General features: G+C 41.6%; 1 protein-coding gene across 3 annotated transcripts in view; it reads right to left on the reverse strand.

The window, feature by feature from the left end:
- Window positions 1-232: 232 nt before the first annotated feature.
- LARP1 (La ribonucleoprotein domain family member 1) overlaps window positions 233-10,675 on the reverse strand; it is a 62,301-nt gene continuing 51,858 nt past the window's right edge. For all 3 annotated transcript variants that reach the window (XM_012808408.2, XM_023515416.1, XM_003782015.3), the window contains 5 exons: window positions 8,689-8,840; window positions 5,970-6,114; window positions 3,077-3,186; window positions 2,781-2,908; window positions 233-1,257 (listed from right to left, as the gene is read on the reverse strand). In XM_012808408.2, coding sequence (XP_012663862.1) covers window positions 1,048-1,257; window positions 2,781-2,908; window positions 3,077-3,186; window positions 5,970-6,114; window positions 8,689-8,840 — 745 coding nt within the window. In that variant the 3' untranslated portion in view covers window positions 233-1,047. The remainder of the gene's footprint in view (window positions 1,258-2,780; window positions 2,909-3,076; window positions 3,187-5,969; window positions 6,115-8,688; window positions 8,841-10,675) is intronic.

Here is a 10,675-nt window from a genome sequence, read left to right on the forward strand (position 1 = left end):
CAGAGAATTATTCTAGCCAGTCCAAGCCCAGGCACATCCAGAGAAGGTGGGAGCTCTTCAGGTTGACTCCACCAAGGAAAACAGGCATTTGGGTATTTCAGATTCCCGTTCCACAATAAGGCAACTTTTAAAAAAATATTATTTCCAAGAACAAAACAAAAATTCCAAGGAGAGGGCGAAAGACATCACTTTCTGTGGATTAGGTGAGGGTTTCTGATTTTTTTTTTTTTTGGTCTTTTATGGTCAATTTTATCTTTTTTTTTCCATTTTCCCAAGGATGGAAAGGTCAGAGAAAAATAAAATAAATCATCTTTCAATAGTCTTTTCTGGTATGAGCAGCGTCTCTCTGGGCTGGGGAGTAAAGGGTGTGGGGAAAGGGGAGCAGGGAGAGGCTAAAACCTCCCCCCAACCCCCGCTTTTAGATCCTTTGGTTTCCTTCTCCCAGACAATGGCAGAAGGGCATGGTGGGGACAGCAGGGAGAGAACATGGTGATGATGACAAACCCCAGGTAACCAAGGGGCTGGTGCTCCTGGGCCTAGGAGCACCACCGGAGCCTCCCATGGGACAGTGCTGGGCAATGGGGCCCTCAGGGCCTTCTTGTGGGCTGCATAGTTGGCTTGAAAGGGAGCAGGAGGCAGCTGTGGGTAGGGATCAGGGTTACGACCTACCAGCCACGGGCAGGGCTGCAGAGTGATTTTGGTAATCCAGACGAACTATCAATAATTTAAAACTTGATATATATATATATGTGTGTGTGTGTATATATATATATATATAAAAAATCTCCCCCCTTCCCTCCCCCCTGAGAAGAAGCTAGGATATGAAGAGTCATGGAGAGAGGAGGGGGAAAGGGATATGTGGAGGCTCCTGCCCAGGGGTACCTCTCATAGCCCAAATGGTGTACATACACTGCTACTCAGCACAAAGGCCTGTCCTAATAACCCCAGGCCGGTCCCTTTTCTATCCCCTCTCCTGGGACTGGGCACCCCCATGGACTCTTGCCCACCCCACCCCTTTCCTCCTCAAATCCCAGGGCCAAGGGGCTTTCACTTTCCCAAAGTCTGTGTATCCGAGTGCTGGCTTGTCCATTTGGCATCTTCCCGGACGGACTGGCCGGTGGGTGGTATAAGAGGTTGGCTGATCATGGTGGCTGGCCTGTTGGAAGACTGAGAGGGGCACCGCTTTCTGCCCTCACCGCTACCACCTCCTGCAACCACTGAGTGTCGCTTATGGTTGCCCTCCTCACCCATTGGGGGCTGCAACAGAAGAGGAAGTCACAGGTGATTGGGATTACTACCCACAGCACTGTCCTTAACAGGCCTGTCTGGACACCTCCTACTTTCTACCTTCAAATGCAGATAATGAATGGGTTTAACCTTAAAAATGAATTACTAATTATTAAGCATTTCTCCATACCAAGCACTATGCTATTTTATGTACATTCTCTCCTGGGGTCCATACCACCCCCCTTTGATATGGACCTATCATCCAATTTCACCAATGAGGAAGATGAAAACACAGAAAAACAATTTGCCTATAGTCTCTAAGTCTCACAGCTAACTGCTAAGATAAAATTTAGGTTTTTAAAGGCCAGGCTTCTATCCATGTAGGTTTCTGCTCCCTTTCTGAGGAGGGATCTCTTGCTCAGAAATAATGGAATGTGGTATGCAGTATGCTCAGGTGTCTTAGTTCAGAGGGCCCAGATGCTCCCAGGATCTTCTCCTTCCCCTCAAGGTCCCAACAGTATGATGAACAGAGACTCAAACCACAATCTTATTTGGTCCTACCACTACTAAAGGTCTTGTAACCACAAAGACATTTCCTTCCATTTTTGTATATCAAAGCTGAGCCCTTCATATTCCATCTTAATAGGTCTACAAGTATTCTTTGAAATTATACCCTCCCTGGTCCCAAGAGTGGAAGTGTGTAAGGACGAAAGAAAACAGATCTGTCTTCATACTGGGAGACCTGAGCATTTCTGTCATTGGGTGGCCACAAACCTTAGTTTACCCATCTATGTAACAAAAATAATGACAAGCCTTACCTACTCCACCATGTAAAGGTAAATTAAGTCAATGGAAAGTGCGTGGCACATAATAAACAATAATCAGCAGTTTTTAAATAATAAATGTGAGGACCATTATTGCCATTAATTTGTATGTGTCTTCTAGCTAAAAGGTTTAAAGGCACTAAGATGATTAATAGAGATCTCTACTGTATTATAAACGCTTTGAAGGAGAAATAATCTCCTTCTCTCATTTCTGGATTCCCTAAAGCACCCAGCACAGGGACATCAAATCAGTATCTGCTGAATCAATTGTAATATTCCAATCACCAATTCCCCTTGATATAACCGGTAGCAATAACCCAGATCCGCCACTGGATGTCACTGTTGATGTCTAAGACAACAGTAGGGTTTGGAACTGGCCTTTTCCAGAAAGAGCAAATACCTTGCATATCTATCCTGATCAAACACTGGATGACTGGGGTACAGCAGCAGGGAGAGTTATGAGAAGGAGAAAGAGTATTCTGGTTGTTTGGCAATGTCTGCCACAGGAAAGGGAGGGAGCAGCAACCATATAACTACCTTCCATCAGCTTTCACTGCCATTCTCACCCCCATTTCAGAGATGAAGAAACTAAGGCCCAAACTGTTGGGGGCATGAAGAAGGATCCCCAGGCTAGTGGCATAGCTGAAACCAGAATCCAGGTACCCTGATTTCCTGGTCCAATTTTCTTTCCTGGATAACTAGGATTAGAAAGAGAAACTTTTCACTTACATCTACTCGGAAGTCTTCAAGACGTCGGAATTTGCCGAGGTATTCTTGCAGTTTGGGGTCAATGTCCAAATTTTTGGCTTTGGAATATTTCAAGAAGGCCCAGAACTTCTCTAGCCCATAGAGCTGGCCTATAGGGAAAGAGGAAAGAGAGATAGAAGGTGGGTGGTGGGGAGAAGATGATAAAGAGGCTCAGAGAAGGAAGGTATAGCGTGATTCAAAAAAGGACCCAGGCCAAACCGGGGAGACAGGAAAGCCTAGATGATCAGGTCTCATAGAGAGCCAACTTTGGCTCTTACCAGCTTCGTAGTCCTTCATGGTTTCCTCCTGAAAATCCTTGAATATGTCCAACCGGAACTTCTTTTCCAGACCATAACTGTAATATCGAAAAAGGCACTCCAAACCATATCTGCAGGACAACACAAGCCAGTGAAATCAGAGCAGTTTCTTCCTCCATAAAATGAGGAAATGTACCTGCATAACACAGGACCTATGAAACAGTTTAAAACATATTATTCCTGTACTGAAAAAATGGCAAATACACCTTAAGAAAGCTAACATTTAATGCTCGTTTATAATGTTTATAGTTTGCCAGTGGTCAGCAAACTGCCACCTTGCCCTCATCTGTCTGCTCCTATTCATTTAGGTAGTATCTATAGCTGCTTTCTGCCACAAAGGCAGAACTGAGTATAGGTAATCCCCAAGTTACAAACATCTCATTTACATGCAACTCTCACTTACAAACGGGGGCTACTATCAGTAATAGATAATGTACGAAAGGAGGCTATCATAGGTAACAGATAAATGTACCTGTTCCAACTTACACACAAATTCGATCTAAGAACCTACCTCTACCTCATTTTGTAACCTAGGGAATGACTACAGTTGTGACAGAGACCTTACAGCTCATAAAGCCTAAAATATTTACTGTGACAGAGACTTTACAGCCCCGTAATGTCTAAAATATTTACTATCTATCCTTTTATAGAAAAAGTTTACCAGTATCTGGTATATGCTGTTTAAAAAGCCATTTGAGGCCAGGTACAGAATGGATCACACCTATCATCTTAGTAGCCTGGCTAAAGTGGGTAGATTGCTTGAGCTCAAAAGTTGGAGACAAGCCTGAGCAAGAGGGAGAACCCGCCTCGACTAAAAACAGAAAAACTGAAGCAAGAGGATCAAGCTTGAGCCCAAGAGTTAAGAGGCTGCTGTGAGCTATGATGATGCCATGGCATTCTACCTAGGGCTACAAAGCAAGACTGTCTCACACACACAAAAAGCCATTTGACCATGGTAATTAGTAGATTTGTTCATTTATCTGACTTAGCAATTTCATGTCTAGTAACATGCCAAGGAAATGGCCAAAATGCAGATTTAGATCTTACAAATGTACAAAACTGTATACAGCAGCATTATTAAGCAAAATGTAAATGTCTAAAAATAGAGATGTGGTTAAAAAAATCATGGTAAACCCATATAAATGAATAGTGTAAGTTATGAAAAAGTATAATGTAAATAGGAAAGATGGTTAATGAGGTACAAAAGACGTGTTTGAAAGCGTTATATGTAGAGCAAATGCTGTTTTTGTAAATACATAAATTTTACAACTATACATGCATGGAAGGTCTGAAAGGGCACAAAGTTAAAGGGCATTCATAGGATGATCAAAACGCATTAGATATCCCAAGAAGAGACTAGGAAGCTTGATGGTAGAACATTAACATTTGCTCTCTCGGAAGTAAGTTTTCTCTAGCTTCAGTGTTTCTGGACTTTCAAAATTGCTGACAGAGGCCAGGTGGGGTGGCTTATGCCTGTAATCCTAGCACGCTGAGAGGCCGACGTGGAGGAACCGCTTGAGCTCAGGAGTTCCAGACCAACCTGAGCAAGTGTGAGACTCTGGGAGGAGGGAGGGGGACAGGTATGCTCCCACTTAATGGGTGCAACGTAAGGAGTATACGGCACACCTTCTGAGGGCAGGACAGAACTACAAGAGGGACTCTTCCTAAAAAATGCAAACATTGTAACCTAATTGTTTATACCCTCACATTAATCTGAAATTTTAAAAAATCACATTAAAAAAAAAGAGAGAGAAGAGACCCCACCTCTAACAAAAAATAGAAAAAGCTTAGCCAGGTGTTATGGTAGGCACCTGTAGTCCCAGTTACTGGAGAGGCTGAGGCAGGATGATCACTTGAACCCAGGAGGTTTGAGGTTGCTGTGAGCCAGGCTGATACCAGGATACTCTATAGCCTGGATGACAGCGCAAGCGTCTGCCTCAAAAAAAAAAAAAAAAATTTGCTTGCAGAAAATACATTTTACTTTCAAAACTGGAGGGCAGGAAGGACTCTTAAAAAAAAGTTTTTTAAAAAAAATTGTTTGAGGTTAATTAAGGATAAAAATGTTTTTGTTTTTTGTTACAGTTTGGCTGGGGCCAGGTTTGAACCTGCCACCCTCGATATATGGGACTGGTACCCTACTCACTGAGGCACAGGTGCCACTAAAAATGGTTTTTTTAGTAACAAAATATTGGGAACAACCTAAAGACTAGTTAAATAAATCATGGCATATCCGTAAGACCATAAAAAAGAACAAGTTACTTATGTATGGATATAGAGTGATTCCCAACATACAGCATCAAGTCTTTTTAAAAAAGGTACAAAAGAACTTATAATGCAGGCCATCATTAGCATAAACAAAAAGAGTGGTAATAGCATGAGAGACTACACAGATTTGTTCTCACATGGAATTAATGTACAGTAGAACAACTCGAGGGACAACCCAAGGGACTGTAAAGCTTGGTCAACACGAAGAAGTAGGCTTACTGTACCAGGACATACATGGGGTGCATGTCCCATCTATGAAAATAAGGTCAACTTAAGGAAGTGGTCAACTTTCCTGAACACTTGATTCATGATTTGGAGGTGGGTCAACTATGGAGGTTCTACTATATTTTAAGAAAGGACTCACAAAGAGTCTAACAATATTGGTTGCCTGTGCAAAAAGATGACTTTTCACTAAATAATCTTTTAAACTCTTTGAAATTTGAACCATACGAATCTATTACTCCTTTAAAAATAATACAATTTTCATAAAGCTTATGCTACACACCCAGGCAATTACAATTCCAGAAGTGGTTCCATTAGGGACCCCTTACTACCGCCAGGCACCCACCAGAGCCCACCTCCTGCTCACCTGTAGCCTTCTTTGGCATCCTCCAGAGCCAGCTGCTTGAATTCCTCATACATCTTTTTGTTGAAGTGATCTCGAAGGAAGAAGGACCAGAAGCGGAAAAGAGTGTTCATCTCCTGAGACTGGCCAATGCCCAAGCGTTTCCGCTCTGATGGGGAAGGAAGAATAGAGGACATGTCCCAAGGTCAGGCTGCCCTTGCTTTGGGGACAAAGGATCCTGAGACCTACGGATTTGGTCCTTTTCTTGTGTCTCCAAATTCCTTTGCTCATCCTCTACTACCTTCAGTTATTCAGCAGATAGGTATCAAGCACTGATCACTCTGTATGAGGCCCTACTGTTAAGCCCTGGGCTTTCACCTCAACAGAAGCAGGTAGCACCAGCTTCTGAATCATGTCATTGGTGTAGCCCTTCCCCTCAACTGGCATCACTTTTAAGTATAGTCACAAGGCAAAGCTTGAACAGTCTGTAAATTCTAACAAATTATATTCTGCTCATTAACAATAATTATCACAGGAGTCCTATAAATACAAAATGGTAACATCATACAATAATATATAACAACAGCACAAACAAAAAAATATATAAGATAAATATTAAAATTAAATACTTTTGTCCATCAAGATAAGCCACAGAATGAGAGGTAAGAAAATATTTACAAATCACATATCTGATAAGGCACTTATATTTAGAATAAAGAACTCCTGAATTTAGTAATTAGACAAATAGCCCAGTTAAAAAAGGATCTGAATATACATTTCTCCATAGAAGACATACAAAACAGCCAATAAGCATATGAAAAAATGCTCAATGTCATTAGCTATCAAGGAAATGAAAATCAAAACTATTAGGAGATATTGCTCCACTCACAGTAGAGTAACTATAATAAAAACAAGTGTTGGGAGCAAGTGGAGAAATCAGAAGCTTCACAATTGTATATTGCTATTAGAAACATAAGATGATAATGCCTCCACTTTGGAAAAGTCTAGTCTAGAAATTCCTCAAAAGGTTTAAAAAAGGTTAAACATAGTTACCACATGGCCCAGCAGTGTTACTCTTCCACCAAAGGTAAATGAACTCCTATGTCCATAAGAAATTTATACATCAATGTGCAAAATAGCATGATTTGTGATAGGTAAAAAGTAACAACAAAATATCCATCAATGAGGAATGAATAAGCAAAATATTATCTATTCATACAATGGAATATGATTTGGAATGAAGTACTAGAACACACTACAACATGGATAAACCTTGAAAATCACCTCCGAGGAAGAAGCCAGTCACAAAGGATAGCATGTATATAGTATCATTCCATTTATGTGAATGTCCAGAATAGGCAAATTCATAAAGACAAAAAATAGACTGGCAATTTGGGGGAGGCTGGGAGGATCTGAGGGGTGGGTGGGATGGGGGATGCATGCATAATAGAAAGTGAGTAGGAGTACATTCTGTTATTTATTTATTTATTTTTTGAAATAGAGTCTCACTGTGTTGCCCTGGGTAGAGTGCCATAGCATCACAGCTCATAGCAACCTCCAGCTCTTGGTCTTAAGCGATTCTCTTGCCTCAGCTTCCCAAGTAGCTGGGACTACAGGCACCCAACCACATCGCCTAGATAATTTTTGGTTGTAGTTGTCGTTGTGTGGCAGGCCTGGGCTAGATTCGAACCCACCAGCTCTGGTGTATGTGGCTGGCGCCCTAGCTGCTAAGCTATAGGCCTCGAGCCAGGAGTACATTCTTTTTAGTGCAAGAAAAATGTAAAATTTATTCTAGTGATGGACAAGCAACTCTGAACATACTAAAAGCCGTTCACTGTACACTTTAAATAAGTGAATTGTATGGTATATGGATTCTATTTCAAACAGCACTGTTATTACACATTACACACAACACACACACATAGAGGAAGAAAGAGGGAAATGAGATGAACCAAAAATTTAGCAACCATATTTTGCTGAATGAAAGGGGGTAGGTGAATTAACTACAAGTAATTAGATGGTTTTGAGCATCTTTACAATTAACCTATACAAATACCTACAGTTAAAAGACATCTCATTTTCTGATAAAAGGAAAAATATAAGCACACTTAGGCTGTTTCCTTACATCTTCTAGAACAAGGACCAGTCTTTCTGTAAAGAGCTACCGAGTAAATATTTCAGGCTTTGCGGGAAACATACAGTGTCTGTCACAGATTCTTTTCCCCCTATAATCCTTTAAAAATGTTTTAAAAACAGAAAAAAGAAAAGGAAAAAAAAAAAAGCCCTTGGCTCCACGGTACGAAGAGAAACCACTGGCTGGATTTAGCCCATAAGTCATGGTTTGGCAGCCTCTGTTTTAAGAGAACACAAGCTGTCCTCTTGGATATACAGTGGATATCACTGGACAGTGGCTTAGTCAGTCAGCAAACCTGCCAGAGACACACAAATACTTAATTGACCTTTTTTTTAAATAACAGAGAAACTATCAAATGATAATAAACAAACAAATATAGGAAAATAAAGGAACAGGAATGTTCTGAATGCCATAATCTCTTAGCTTCCTACAATTCAAATCTACCAGGCCTAAGCCTAACTTCAATCTTCTTGCTGTAAGTCATGACACTTTCTACTCTGAGATCAGAGAAAGGAACAGCTGTGCTGTCCCCTCTACCTGACCTTAATTACACCCCTCGGTCTCAACACTGGCCCCCTGGAGTAGCCCCTCTTCCTCTGCACTACTTACCATTAAGGCAGCGCCTACGATACTTGTGGTAGACGTGTTGTGTGAAGCCATTTTCCTTGAGCAGCTCATGGGAAGGATGCTGGAACTTGGGCAGCGACTGAGGGGTACAGCCATAACTGCCAATTGCAGGGGTTCCCTCTGAGGGGCTGGAGCTACAGGTCATGAGAGAGGAGTGTCTCTGGTCACTAGATATCCCATAGCAGCCCCACCATAAGGTTAGGAGGGGTCCCTCTGATACTCTCTCATCAGCCAAAATCAATCTCTCTTAAGGGCACAGAACTGTACTGTGCTGAGCCCATAACTTATATCCCCGAAAGTCTCATCTCAGTAACTCTGCATCAACCCTTGGAAGGTTTTTAACAGAAAAGGTCACTACGGGTCGTCCAGGGAACTATTAACGGCAGAGATCTGTCCAATATCAAAGCTTGAGCTTTTAGGCTTGGCACCCGTAGCACAGTGGTTATGGTGCCCATAGCACTGATGGCAGCCACATAGAGAGGCTGGTGGGTTCAAACCTGGCCCAGGCCAGCTAAACAACAACGACAACTGCAACAACAACAAAAAGCTGGGCATTGTGGTGGGCATCTATAGTCCCAGCTACTTGGGAAGCTGAGGCAAGAGAATCACTTAAGCCCAAGAGTTTGAGGTTGTTGTGAGCTGTGACGCCATGGAACTCTACCAAGAATGACATAGTGAGAATCTGTCTCAAAAAAACAGAAAAACTAAACAAAAAACTAGAGCTTCTACTCATTTAATTTAACGTTTTTAAAAAAAAGAGAGAGATGGAGACTGGTAGCAGTGGCTCATACCTATAATCTTAGCACTCTGGGAAGCCGTGGTAGGTAGACTACTTGAGCTTAGGAGTTTTGAGACCAGCCTAAGCAAGAGTAAGCTAATAGAAAAACTAGCTGGGCATGGTGGCACATGACTATAGTACCAGCTACTCCAGAGAAGGGTTGCTTGAGGCCAGAAGTTTGAGGTTACTGTGAGCTATAATGCCCATGGGGCAACATGGCAACAGAGTGAGATTGTGTCTCATAAATAAATAAATAAATAGATAGATAGATAAAATGATATGGAGTCTCACTCTCTAGTAGCACACCCATGGCTCACTATAATCTCAAATTCCTAGGCTCAAATGATCCCCTTACCTCAGCCTACTGAGAACACGTAAGTTTTATCATTTAGGCATCATGATGGCTTAATGAGCCATCATGGGTTAATCCTCATATAGTTGATACTTGAACAAAACAGATTTTTACTGCATGAGTCCACTTGTATGAGAATTTTGTTCTGTATCTGCAACCCCAAGACTGCAAGACCAATTCCTTCTCTTCTTTAGCTAAGGCAACATGAAGGCAAACAGGATGAAGATCTTTATGATGATCCAATTATACTCAATGAACAGTAAACATTCACTGAAAACTTTTTCAGATTCTTCGTATTTTCTCTTATGATTTTCATAATAACATTTTCTTTTCTTTAGCTTACCTTATTGTAGGAATGCAGTGTATAAAATATCTGTCAATTAACTATTATTTTAACAGTAAAGTCAATAGTATGCTATTGGTAGTTAAGTTTCTGGGTAGTCAAAAGTTCTATGAGTTTGGGTTTGGCGCCTGTAGCTTAATGGGTAGGGTGCCAGCCACCTACACCAAAGCTGGTAGATTTGAACCTCCAGGCCTGCCAAACAATAATGACAACTACAACAGAAAAACAGCTGATGGCTCAGTGCCCATAGCACAGTGGTAACAGCGCCAGCCACATATACCAAGGGTTCAAGCCCAGCCTGGGCCAGTTAAACAATGCTGACAACTGCAACAAAAAATAGCCGGGTGCTATGGCAGGCACCTGTAGTCCCAGCTACTTGGGAAGTTGAGGCAAGAGAATCACTTAAGCCCAAGAGTTTGAAGTTGCGGTGAGCTGCGACACTATGGTACTCTACCGAGGGCAATAAAGTGAGACTTTGTCTCAAAAAAAAAAAAAA

Source organism: Otolemur garnettii, unplaced genomic scaffold (genome assembly GCF_000181295.1).
Source record: "Otolemur garnettii isolate 467f Iridium unplaced genomic scaffold, OtoGar3 scaffold00003, whole genome shotgun sequence".
NCBI lineage: Eukaryota > Metazoa > Chordata > Mammalia > Primates > Galagidae > Otolemur > Otolemur garnettii.